Genomic DNA, 13,480 nt, shown 5'->3' with positions numbered 1-13,480 from the left:
CAAAAGTAGTCAGCAATATTCTCTCTCGTATTGTGCCCTGAATTTGTTGCCGGTTCGACTTGTTGATGGAAGATGATGTGCCTGTTATGTTCTGTTCCATGAATGTCTTGCGAACCACACAAGTAAAGGCAGTGCAAATCGACATTGTATCACAGCGTTTCATATGTGAGTAAGTCTATCTAGATCCTACGAGATCACACTGAAGACAATTATTAGAAAATATATGGTTTCAAAGGAAATTCATACCTTATCCAGGACGAGGTCGCTCGTGAGGAAGCCGGCCTACCAAGCCGGGCACGGCACAGCCAATGGCGACATTGCGAAGTGGGGCGATGTCGTCGTCAGTGCCAATCGGCAACTCCTCGGAACACGTTCAACTACACCTCGGCCAAGTTCAGTGGTGACAGCAGACTCCCCTGAACAGCTCATCGAGTAGCATATTCCAATATCAATAACTTTACTTTGGTACATATTCGATCAATAAGACCGATTTTGAACCACTGCTACCAGGGGCGGAAGAAAGTACGATGGGTTCAGAGAAGAACAACTCCAGCGAAAGGTACGCCCCTTTCTACATCCACGAAACGGTGACAATTTCATGACAGGGCTGAACTCAATACCACGTTGCAGCGCTGTGAATATCATCTTTATCGGAGCCGGCGCCGTTGGGTGCTTCTATGCTTCGCGACTACACCACGTAATTAAGCCAGTCCCCTCGTGCCACTCGTCCAACCAGGCTAACTCACGCCGTAGCCCGACCGAAACATACACGTCTCACTTGTTGCCAGATCTAATTACAAGGCGCTGAAAGAGTCGGGCGTAAAACTTCAAACCCATACATTTGGCGACTACATCTTTCATCCCCATGCCGCCTTTCCATCCGTCGACGCTGCAGCATCCTCCCAGACGCAGTGGGACTTTGTCTTCGTGACAACTAAGGCGCTTCCAGATCGCTCCGATGATTCTGCCATGATCGCGCCTCTTGTAGGGAAGAACACGAGCATTGTTCTCATCCAGAACGGCGTCGGGGTCGAGGAACCATTTCGCCAGCGGTTCCCCAACAATCCCATCGTGAGCGCCGTGACGATTGTCAGTGCCGAGCAGACCTCACCAGGTGTCATCCGACAAAATCGATGGACGAGGGTCAGTATTGGGCCGCATACGAACGGCCTCGGCACGGGTGACTCTGAACTTGGACAACGCGGCACAAAGGCGGTCGAGCAGCTCGGCACGTGGTGGGGTCCCGGCTGGGGCGGTATCCGCGACGTAGAGCCTCACGACGAGATTGGGCTGCAGACGGTGAGATGGCACAAACTCTGCATCAATGCCGCGTTCAACCCGAGTGCTGTGTTGAGTGGCGGGAGAGGCAACGCAGACATGGTCACAGATTCAGAGCTTCGAGAGCATGTTGTGGGCATCATGAATGAGATCAGAGCGGCGGTGCCCAAGATTCTGGGACGAGAGTTTCCCGACGACCTCGCGAAGCCGGATCGTATCGTCAAGAGCACGGAGCGGAATACGGGAGCAAGGCCCAGCATGTTATTGGACTGGGAGGCCGGACGCCCGTTGGAGTTGGAAGTGATTTTGGGCAATCCGGTGAGGATTGCTAGAGCCCACGGGGTGGAGATGCCTCGTTTGCAGACACTATATGCCTTGCTGAGCAGTGCGCAGAAGACTCGAGAGGAGAGGGTTACCAAGGGGAAGCTGTAGCATACGAATGTAGCGCGTTAGATGGCCACCTGGCATGCTCGATTAGACTCAACTTCGCAACCGAAGTCAGGATTTACCGCCCAAGTCTGATTCATGGGCCCCATGCCCTTGATTCACCATCCCGCGACACGATGGTCACAGGTACTGATGGGGACGGGCACAATGTGATGGACGTGTATAGTTCGTGCATGGTCCATCGAATAGCTTGTATTTGATGTCCATGTGCCGTTTATCGCGCCTTGGTATGGTTCACTTCTTACAGCAAGTATGTAAATCTATCTGGACGAGCACCGCTATTCGAGGCAAAGTGGCAGGCTTTTAGAGGCGTTCATGGCTCCGTCTTCACAAGCCTAAATCGTATGTTATCTCATGTCAATGGACATAACTTTGTACCTGGGCAATAACCAGTTGTGAAGTGGACAATCCACTCCGAGTAAATACGTCAATCTTTTGTTTTTTGGAAAACATGGGACCTCCGAATGGCTCTGTTTGTTATTGCGTTGTGGTGGCCGCAAACTTTGAACGACTAGTCTGAGAGATAGATCAACTCAACTATTGCTCATGGCCCATAAGCTAAGACTCCATCCTCTTGGCCAATGCTATCAAAACTTTAGCTGGCCTGCAGGCAGGATGCGCCCATCTCTGCCCCCATTCAGGTCAAGCACTCTCGATGTAGAACGGGAACTCAATAGGTATCATGGGTACGGTATGAGCACGCCTATCAAACATAATCGATGAGCCATGCAGCCCGGAGATTCAACACCACGAAATTATGCTTAAAGTGACGAGGGTTCTGAGCATCGTCAGGGTCTAGACCGATCTAGCGATGGCTTGTCAGCCCCAACGGCACCCGTATCTCGCTCGAGGTGGCACATCGCGGGAGATGGCAGATCACGGATAACGGGATGGCTCATGTGTAGGTACGGATAGGGGCCGAGCACTAGAAGCGGCAGAAAGCACGTGAGTGAAACAAGTCGCGGAGCCTTTGAACAAAGGACGCAGTGTGCCGTGTGACCCGTGTCTTCCGCTGGGGGTCCCAGAATGACATGGGCTCGGGGTGGGCGGCACATCCAGAGCTGGGCCCAGCATGTGCCTCGTTCTTATTGTTTATTACAGAACAGACACGGCAGAGTCGAAATTCTGGCAGTAGATGGGGCAGTCACGAAGTCAACACGTCACGTTCAGCCGAGAAGTGTAGCTTTCAACAGCCACAACAGTGCCGGGTTGGAGCAAGCTCAGGATATCAATAAGGTAGTGAGGCGTTGAGACGTGGGTGAAGGGTACCCAGGCCATCAAGAGGTGTGGCGGTGGCGTTGATTTAATGTGAAGGGTCCTGTAGGTAACAGCTGCAGAACATAACGTCGACACTAGCTACCCGACAAGAGGCTTGAGGTTAGATTATAAACCCAAAGTCTCGGAGCACGGGAAGTGCCCGTCCGTAAAGTAACAATGAGAGCCGGATGCGGTCGGTTGGGTCGGTGAATTTGCCCTCGAAGAGAGAGAAAAGAGGCTCTCTTCGCCGGATATTTCAACCAAGCAGCTGTCATACGTGATGTGATGGTTCGGATCTGAGGGTGGGGTTGATGAACGGACTATGATTGGATTGGAAGATCTGAAAGCAAAGTGCACGGATTACAGCTTATGACGTAGGACCTGAGCAGGGCTGAGATGGCCCCTGGTCGTGCGGCGTGCCTGCCTCGCTACCGAAGACACCGACGTATGGTCACGTATGTGCTTACCTAAGGAGCCACGCCATGAAGGTATCTCACTCCGCACACCAGGCTGCCAGGTATGTCATAGAAGAAGTAGGAACGGCTGGAAGAAATTGCAAACTGCCCGGTTACCCTAGCCCGAGACTCGGCTAGGCGGTGGGGAGAACTGTCGTCGGGGTCTATCGTCTACCGGCAAATGAGAAAAAAATACAGAATGCTTGGGCGGGTGCCTGCCTTCCTACTTGCTCGCCTGGGCGCCGCATTTGAGATACAATCCGGTTTTGAGACTGGCGTCGACGAATGGCCCGTCAGCTGGAGTCCAGGGGCCTCGATGGGCACGCACGGCATAATAAGGAATGTATGGAATGTGGATGGTGTATGTTGGGCAGTAAGGTTGTCTTTGATTGTGTCGGAAGAATTGGTCGGGTACAGACCGCGTTCCAGACCCTACTTGTTACTTGAATTGCTGTGAACGCTGTGCCAGCTTGCCAGGGTGGTAGGTAGTTGAAGTGCATCAAAGGAGAAGTCTGGGCTAGAACCCGGCCCCCATCATGCTCAATTTGGAGAAGCAACTTGGATGAAGCCTGTTTCCCCCTCAGCTCAGACATGAGTAGCCAAGGATAACAGACAATGATCGCAGCGACGGGAACACTTGGGCTTCAGTTTTCTTCTTTGTAGCTGAGAATTTTTCGTTGAAAAATCTCGTTGGGAACGTAGACTGTCTTTCCATCAGGTACCTACCTACTCTTACCTACAGGGAAAGGCGAGGAGGATGGAGCAGGCAGGATTGCAAGCAAGCCTGACAAGCTTGAAGCGGGTTGGCAGGCACGGCAGGTTGTCCGAGCGGGCACGTGCAGCTGGGGATCCATCAGAGTCGACGCGAGTGGAGAGTCAAGTCTGTCCAAGCAAGGATCGACACTGACAAAGCCTTTTGAAGGATAGGCAATTCTGAGAATCCCATCCTCGACAACACCACGAATTTTGTATACCCCACTTGACCATCACCCACAGCGTCCTTCTCATTGCCCACCTCTCTTCCTCTCCCTCTCTCTTCCTCTCGTCTGGTGGATTGCCAGGCGTGCCAGCCACACACATAGCTTGGGAACCGTGAGGACGAAATCTGACACTCGCGACTCGGCACTGGACACTTGACGCCAGCCACAACAAGGAGAAGAGCGCATCATGGAGCCTGTGACACGCCAGGATAGCATCCAATCAGGGCGAGCTACCTCACGGCCCAGGGTATGCATAGTCAGGGGGATATCCTAGTCGTCACCCAAACTGCCAAAACCCCTCCAGTCGCCGTCGTTGACTGCAATGACTGTCTCCGAATTCCAGTACGAATAGAATGTGGCGAAAGGCAAGATCTGCCCTTCTCGATTCCCGCCTTTTCAGCACGCTGGAACCCCCGATCCCCTTCCCCTCCACCCCACACCACTTCGTGCCTCTCTTACCTTAAGTTGCTTAGCTGCTTAGGTAAAACAGCATTTTGCGCGTGCAAAAAACCATCAAGCCGGATAGAACATCCCCATTGGTACCAGCTCCGTTGTGGACGGATGCTGCCAAGTTGCTCCTTGGTCCATCGCTGCTAGGATTTCCAAAGCTGTCCTTCCACTCTGTGTTTAGCAGCTCCGACTACCAACTCTTGTAACGGTTTCCACCATTCTTTCCATTCCAAAGCGCACGATGTATCATCTTTTCAGCTTTATGTTCATACGGTACCCCGATTGCGTTGCATGACTTACATACCGTTCCTCCGACCGAGACTTACATCAAGATATGCGGGCCAGACAAGATGTCTGGCATCTTGTGGTGGAACAAGACAAGAGCCCGTGGAGCCCTGCGGCGGAGAGATTCATTTTTTGATTCGAAACTAGGTAGCTATGGCCGAGGTTCCGTATGCCGACAGACACGGCCATCTTTCTGTAGGCAGTATTGTATGAGAGGATGGATACCCGATATGCCACCCCGGTCGCCCCGATGCGCTGCACTTCACCGTGTTTTGAGGAGAGCCATAGAGAAATGGCAGCTAAACAGCCACAAGCACAGCAGCGCAAAAGAGCAAGCGGCCTGGTGTCCGGACGTTGGCCTTGAGAGCTCGGGGTCCCTGGGGCCTCGTGTTCGTTGCAACCGGATGAAATGCTCCTAATCAAGGTTAGCCAGGCATACTTCCAGGTACCTCAAATGCTTAGGTAATTCTAGTGAGGTAGGTACCGCAAGCGGACGAAGCAGCTCTGGAAGGACCTTGGATTATGGCGTTGCAATCGTCCCTTCTCGGTGTCTCCCCTACGTGCCTGTGTAGATTGTGTTCCCCTCCATTTGGGGGCCATTGCGCTGGGGGCCTCTCTCTCACGTCGTCAAGCACTTTGGCACCTCAGTATCCGTAGGTACTCCGTAAGAAGACTGATGAGTGGGCTTGGTCCGCGATTCCAACTTGTCCCTGGGAGGGGGCCACTTGATTGATGATCGGCACACTAAACAGGGCTAGACAGTTCATCCTGGATCCATGATTCCATGTTCTTGTCTCTCGCATCCATCCCGAGACTTTGTAGGGAGTACGGATACCTCACCAAACCTGCTGTTGATGCTCCTTCCGCTTCTGTTTTCGCTACCTGCTCCTTCTTTGTTGCAAAAGTAAGATTTCTGCCACTGCTGCAGCTGTAGGTCTCGTACAGTGTTCGGCGGCATTATCCGTCTACCTGTGCAGAGCACTGATGACCTTTATATTGACCGCTCCGTGACTGGATTGTGGATTGTGGTTTCGACTGGACTAGACTAGACTGGACTAGACTGGACTGGACTGGACTGGATTGAACTTGACCAGGTTTGACTGGGACTGGGTTCGAGTGGGTGACTGGGAGGGAGCAACAAACTGGATCGGATTGGGCTGACTGGACCGGGCCACGCCGCATCTCATTCCTGTTTTTGTTGCCATCTCGTCTTTCCCTTCCAGCCTTCCCATGTGCCCGTCTCCCCGTCTCGTCTGCGCTTCCCAGATTCTGCGTGCCTGCACAACTGAGGTGCGCTGTCTGTGTTGTCTGCGTCATGACCTTAGGGCATTTATTTTGGTGTATTACGGATAGCGCTCCTGCTTCGACGCTTACCCTCTCAGACCTGTCCATCGAGACGCCTTTACCTCTACAGTGTGGCTCTCACCTCTGTCTTTCCGCCTTACTCTCCGATCTACGCCCGCTGGCTGGTCGATGTACCTTTTCGTTATTGATGTTGGCCGGCACACGAGACGGGCTTCCCTCCCTTGCCTTCTTCACCTCTCTGCTCCCAGGTCCGTACTGTGCAGCAAAGAAAAGCAGAAATCCGTATTTGGCTGTAAAGTCGCCTATATGTAGGTAAAGCAGTACGGAGTACTTGTTCATCATTCATCTTAATGTGCCTGGGTAGGTTACTGTAGCCGTCCCTGTGAAAGGTACGGATACCGGCCCCTCTTCGCCTCTCCAGATACCTGACCTCACCAACCCTGCCCATTTGCCGTTCTTCTTTTCGCCTTCCACTTCCCTGCACGGTGATAATTCTTCATTTGCCACTCTCGGGCTGGGGCTTGAAAGATCCCCCTGTTACTGACTGTCTACCTGTGTCCATACTTTGCATGTTTCCATCAGCCACTTCTTCGTAGGCAATGCCTACTCACTAGCCTCATCTCTTGCTGGTCTTTCTTCGCCTTCGTCTTCCAACCCTCCACTGCACTTTCCAAAGTATACCTTACCATAACACCTGCCTGTCCACTGATTGCACATCTGCATGCCATCGCCTCTTCTAACCTAGATCTAGCTCTGGCTGATAGAAGGTGCCTTTTCTCGTGCCATCCTACCTACCGATTGCACCTAAAAAAAACCCCTAACGTCTGGATAAGGTATTTACTTTATACTGGACATAGGGCATCCGAGTAGCGAATCCAGTAGGTGTGCTGCCCTGGCCACCTTCCTGTTCTCAGCCACGAGTTTAGGTACGGCTTTGCTCTGCCACTTACTTACCTACACACGCACATCTCCCTCACCCTTTGGTCGCCTTTCCTTCATCGATCGATCCAACCCGGTACACACACCACACCACCACGGGCCCAGACCTGAGAATTGAGGAATTCCGAGGCTGAAGTGCCCATCTCCAGTCTCCTCTCTCTTCACTCATCGTTGAACTTTCGACAGACGATACGGCACAGAGCACGCGAAGCTCTCTCGCTACAACCCAGCGATCTCTCGACGTCTACCTCAGCTACCTCACCTTACGGTCTGGCCAAGGTAGCTTTACCCACCTCACCTTGACACGAGCTCGCCCTGCGCCCTCAGCTTTCGATTTCCCATTTCCCAACCCCGGCCCACTGCCACCAAATCTCGACCCGTCCGCGCACAATTGCATCCCACCCCGACATCCCCATCCCGCACGCCCCTCTTCGACGACCGAATGATCGAGTAGACAAATCCTACGCACCGCACTGCAAGCAGGGGGGGAGAGCACCCATACAAGGGAAATTCTAGATCACGGCGAGCCTCTGCGCTCTTTCTTGAATCCTTGGAGTTTGGTTCTAATTCTTTCTCACCAACGTTTGCACCACATTTGCATTACACTCCTCTCCATCCCCCCTCATTCGCCTCTTCATTTGAGGTTCACGCGTACTCTTGTATCCTTGCATCTCACCAGCTGGCTCAACACATTATTCTACGCGCCTTCGCTCCATGCCAAGTATCACTGATTACGGACCTTTGAGCCTCTTCCGGCGAGGCCTCGTTTACATAACTGCGTCGGAGTTGATAGACTTTTAGGTCTTTTTTGCCATATTCAACCGAGGACATGGACGCCCCGTCCGACGCACGGCGGCCCTCCGTTTCTTTTGCTAGCCGCTCGACGACAGACTCCTCCTCGGAGGCGACTCCCATCCCCAGCGTCCGTTCCGATACTGTCACGCCGCACATGCCAGACTCGTCTGCAGCTCCTACTCCCGTCTCCGTCAACGCTCCCCTGAGCTCTTCCTCATCATGGAGTGCTAATTCTGATCGCCAACTCGGCTACACTGCAAGTCCCGATCCCTCAGATCGCGTTTACCCGATCCGCTCCGTCGTGCGCGTAGATCGCACCGGCAGAACCTCTGGCGAGCATGACTACTTCCCCAGAGTACCCGATCATGGCCAATACCAAGCCCCCCGTCCGAGCAACCCTCGAATCGATACCGCCGCCTTCGAAGCTGTTCCTCGTCGCGATTCTGCGTCCACGCCGCTATCCAATGTCACCTCACCTGGCGATCGACAAGGAATCCAAGCGAGGAGGAAGAACGCCGGGTCTGGCCCTATGTCCAGCGTCCAAGCCGATGCCGCACGTCACAACACCTCGCAACCGCTGGATATATTTCAAGATGTTGCTTCAGATGTTGAAGAGGACTCACTACCCGGCGACGAGCATTCGCAAAACCAGGCATCATCTACCAGTGCCCTTGGAGACTCTGCTACCGATGCTCTTCTGACCACGCGTTTCAAATACGTCATGACAGATGAAGGGCATCATGTCATCACAGGCACCGACGGTGTATTACAAACTTGTGAGGATGAGCCGATCCATACCCCGGGAGCTGTGCAAGGATTTGGCGCATTAGTGGCCATTCGCGAAGAAAGCCACGGCCAATTCTCTGTTCGCTGCGCCAGCGAGAACACGGAGAAATTGATCGGATTCTCTCCTCAGCAGCTTTTCCGACTTGAAAGTTTTCTGGATATATTGAGCGAGGAGCAGCAAGACAACCTACTAGACCATATCGACTTCATTCGCGACGAAGACGCAGACCCCGCTATAAACGGACCCGAAGTCTTCAGTTTATCTATCCGCCCCCCGAAAAAAAAGAGTGTCAAACTTTGGTGCGCAATTCACATCAATCCTGCGCATCCAGAACTCGTCATCTGCGAATTTGAAGTCGACGACGATCATCAATTCCCACTACGACCCCCGGAGGAGGCCACACCGATGACCCCTGAAGACACCTTGCAATCAAATCCCACATCGGAAGAATTGGCGGAGAGCACCGAAATCTTGAGCAAGCCGTTGAGGGTGTTGCGAAGCGCACGCAAACGCCGAGGCGATGCTGGTGCCATGCAGGTATTCGATATTATGTCCCAGGTTCAAGAGCAACTTGCGGCGGCCATTAACCTGGAAGGGTTTCTCAAAATTCTGGTGGGCATCGTCAAGGAATTGACAGGTTTTCATCGGGTCATGATATATCAGTTCGATTCTTCGTTCAACGGAAAAGTGGTTACGGAACTCGTCGACACCTCGCACACTAAAGATCTATACAAGGGCCTACACTTCCCCGCCTCGGACATACCGCGACAGGCTCGTGAGCTGTATAAGCTGAATAAGGTGAGGCTCCTATATGACAGGGACCTGGAAACCGCACGTCTGGTCTGCAGGGCGAAAGAAGACCTCGAGGCACCACTGGACCTCAGCCATTCTTACTTGCGTGCCATGTCACCCATCCATATCAAGTACCTGAAGAACATGGCTGTGCGGTCATCCATGTCGGTGTCTATTAATGCCTTCAACGAGCTTTGGGGTCTCATTGCCTGCCACTCCTATGGTCGGAAGGGCATGCGTGTCTCCTTCCCCATCAGAAAGATGTGTCGTCTAGTCGGAGACACCGCGTCTCGCAATATTGAGAGGTTATCATACGCGAATCGTCTGCAGGCCAGGAAGCTCATCAACACGGCACCGTCAGATAGCAATCCTTCGGGTTACATCATTGCTTCGTCCGACGATCTTTTGAAATTATTCGATGCTGACTTTGGCATGCTCTCGATCCGAGGGGAAACGAAGATTTTGGGCGATCTCGAGCATTCGCAAGAAGCGTTGGCTATGCTAGAATATCTACGCTTGCGGGAGCTCACGTCAGTGGTCACCTCTCAGGACATCAAAGAGGACTTCCCAGATCTGCGATATCCTCTTGGATTCACCGTTATCGCAGGCTTGCTGTATGTTCCCTTGAGTGTCGGAGGTAACGATTTCATTGTCTTCTTCCGCAAAGGCCAAGTCAAAGAGGTCAAGTGGGCTGGAAACCCGTACGAAAAGACTCTTCGCGAGGGCACTCAAGCCTATCTCGAGCCTCGGAAAAGTTTCAAGACTTGGCACGAGACTATACTTCGGAAATGCCGAGAATGGTCAGAGGAACAAGTTGAGACAGCTGCTGTTCTCTGTTTGGTCTACGGCAAATTCATTGAAGTATGGAGACAGAAGGAAGCTGCATTGCAAAGTAGCCGACTGACGCGCCTCTTGCTGGCGAACTCAGCCCACGAAGTCCGGACGCCGCTGAATGCTATCATCAATTATTTGGAGATCGCGTTGGAGGGTTCTCTCGACCAAGAGACGCGCGACAATCTCGCCAAGTCGCATTCCGCTTCAAAGTCACTCATCTACGTGATCAACGACCTGCTCGACTTGACGAAAACTGAGGAGGGTCAAAATCTGATTAAAGACGAAGTATTCGATTTCGGCATGTGCATCCGAGAAGCGACAGACCCGTTCACCAACGACGCCAAGAGAAAGGGTATCGAGTATCAGGTTATAGAACATCCTGGACTGCCGCAGCAAGTATGCGGTGACAGCCGACGCCTCAGACAAGCTATTTCGAACGTTGCAGCCAATGCAGTGCAAAACACATCCAGTGGATTTGTTAGAGTCGAACTATACGTCAGCGAGGTCCTCGAACGACGAGTACGCGTCGAGATTGTTGTTGAAGATACAGGCAAAGGAATGACGGCCAAGCAGCTCGACACACTTTTCAGGGATCTCGAGCAAGTGAGCGTCGAGACTGACGAAGCCAGCTCCATATTCCCAGATGATGACGAAGCGAGCAAAGACTCTAGGATATTGGGTCTGGGCCTGGCCGTCGTTGCTAGAATCGTCCGCAACATGGATGGCCAGCTACGGCTGAAATCGGAACAAGGGATCGGTTCGAGATTTGTGATTCAGCTGCCGTTCGACCTGCCTGGCGATGTGCCTGTGCCGCCGGAAGGCGGTCAGAAGTCTGCAAAGTCGAATACTACTTCAAGCGTGGCTTCTGTCACAACGGCAGCTGTACCAGATAACGACGGCGAGATGATGCTCATCGATCGCGGCAGCAAGATATCGACGGTTGAGGAAGGCGGGACAGATGCTCTAGGTTCCGAGACGCGAAGTTTCGAAAGTATGAAGACAGCAGGTACGGGAGGAAGCAAGGCCAGTGGTCAGAGCTCTATGAGTGATGCAGATCGCTTGATCGAAGCAATTCAGACGCCACTTTCTATCGGCGAAGCTGATATGAACCGACCGTCGACTACGCGACAGCAGTCTTGGGAATATTCACAGAGGCCGAGGTCTTCGGAGAGCCGCACTGCTGGAGTATCGGCTGCGAGGCGCAAAGGATCCCCTACCTCGCGTCGAAGCAACCCCAGCATCTCAAGCATGGAAGCCTCCAAGCCTCCAGAGGTTGGGTATGCGACAGTTACAGATGCGAAAACGCCCGTCAGAGCTGTCAAGGTGCCAGATGAGTACGTTGATGAGACATCCGTGCCACCTCAGTCACAGCAAAGCGACTCCTCACGATTTCTCTTTGAAGTCAATAGTCGCTCAAAGCTAGGCGGTGCATCGGAAGCTGGCACAATCGGTAGCACCGTCGGCACCGCGCCAAGCGTCGTCTCGGGTTTCGACGAGACGAAGCTCCAAGTTTTGATCGCGGAAGATGACCCTATCAATTCGAGAATTCTGCGAAAGCGCTTGGAGAAATCTGGCCACCAGGTTTCCCATGCTGTCAACGGCGAGGATTGCGCTACTGTCTACAAAGAGAGGCCTGAAACCTTCGATGTGGTGTTAATGGACATGCAGGTATGCCGTACTAATCGCTCAATGCTTGTGTGATACCGACTGACGCCTGAACTCCCTAGATGCCGATTGTAGATGGCCTCACAAGTACAAAGATGATACGAGCCCACGAAAAGTCCAGCGACCATGGTGGGCACTCAGCGATCGCAACTCACAACGGCCGTATTCCAGTATTTGCAGTTTCTGCATCTCTCATTGAACGAGAGAAAGACAAATACATCGATGCCGGATTTGATGGGTGGATTCTCAAGCCTATTGATTTCAAGCGACTCAACACGCTTCTCTTGGGAATTGTGGACGATGAAGTGCGCGCATCATGCCTATATGCACCTGGACAATGGGAGAAGGGCGGCTGGTTTAACACTAGGAACACTGAGGAGAGAAAGGACGATAACGTACCAACACCTACAGTGTCCCCGGCGCCTGTAGGCACGGACACGTCTGCGGAGACCACAACAGATGGAAACACAGATCCATCGCCAGAGGTGGAGGTTTCCAGCTAGACTCATCAGAGTTTGGCTGGCAGCCGGCACTGATAGTCGACACCGGCAAAAGCGCAGCAGGGCCCCTCCTACGACTTTTTGGGAAGACATTGTAAACTGATATCGGCGGTGACAACATCAGCTACTGCTACCTGTACAACGGCAAGATCTTGACGAATCTTGCTGTTTAAGATGCTTTGCAAAGCTGGCATTCAGCCGAGCAGCGAGGAAGGATGATGTCAAAGAAGACATCAGCGACACTACCATGACGGCTCTTGGCGAATATGGAGTTCATGGGTGACTCAAAGGAACGGGTTCAAAACAGGACACAAGCTTGTTGAAATATGATGAAAATAGATTTCAGGGGAAAACGGCAATGATACCATGGCAAAAGCATACGGATTGCATGGGGAAGGTTACCCAGGGGGGCTGACTGTCTTAGAAGACTCAGCACTGGGCGGCGTTTTCGAGTTTGCGCAGTGTACATGACATATCACGGTATTAAACGAACTACACCATTTACAAGTCTCATTTGCGAGGCATACTTTCGTCTGTAACTGGAAATCGCCATCTGACGGTTCCGACTACTAAATATGAACCCAAGAATAGAGACCGCTCTTGGACCGCACCTGAATCGGGTACTCTTCATGATGCGCGCTGCTGTACATATAGAGATAAACACTGAAGCATCGGTAATGCAACACCGGCACGTGGCAGGCGACCGTCTGT

General features: G+C 52.6%; 2 protein-coding genes across 2 annotated transcripts; both read left to right on the top strand.

Annotated features, from left to right (window-relative positions):
• Window positions 1-527: 527 nt before the first annotated feature.
• On the top strand, window positions 528-1,710 carry CABS01_01246 (uncharacterized protein; the record flags this gene model as incomplete). The annotated part of the gene is made up of 3 exons (XM_060534626.1): window positions 528-559; window positions 631-697; window positions 754-1,710. The coding sequence occupies 3 exons, from the start codon at window positions 528-530 to the stop codon at window positions 1,708-1,710; spliced, it is 1,056 nt and encodes a 351-aa protein (XP_060401704.1).
• Window positions 1,711-8,225: 6,515 nt separating this feature from the next.
• On the top strand, window positions 8,226-12,772 carry CABS01_01245 (hsp90-like protein; the record flags this gene model as incomplete). The annotated part of the gene is made up of 2 exons (XM_060534625.1): window positions 8,226-12,272; window positions 12,332-12,772. 2 exons carry the CDS (start codon window positions 8,226-8,228, stop codon window positions 12,770-12,772), a joined length of 4,488 nt encoding a protein of 1,495 aa, XP_060401703.1.
• Window positions 12,773-13,480: the final 708 nt, after the last annotated feature.

This window comes from Colletotrichum abscissum, assembly GCF_030869225.1.
Source record: "Colletotrichum abscissum strain IMI 504890 chromosome Unknown Scaffold_2.1, whole genome shotgun sequence".
NCBI lineage: Eukaryota > Fungi > Ascomycota > Sordariomycetes > Glomerellales > Glomerellaceae > Colletotrichum > Colletotrichum abscissum.
The sequence above is the reverse complement of the archived record's forward strand: the minus strand, read 5'-3'. Positions and strand labels throughout refer to the sequence as shown.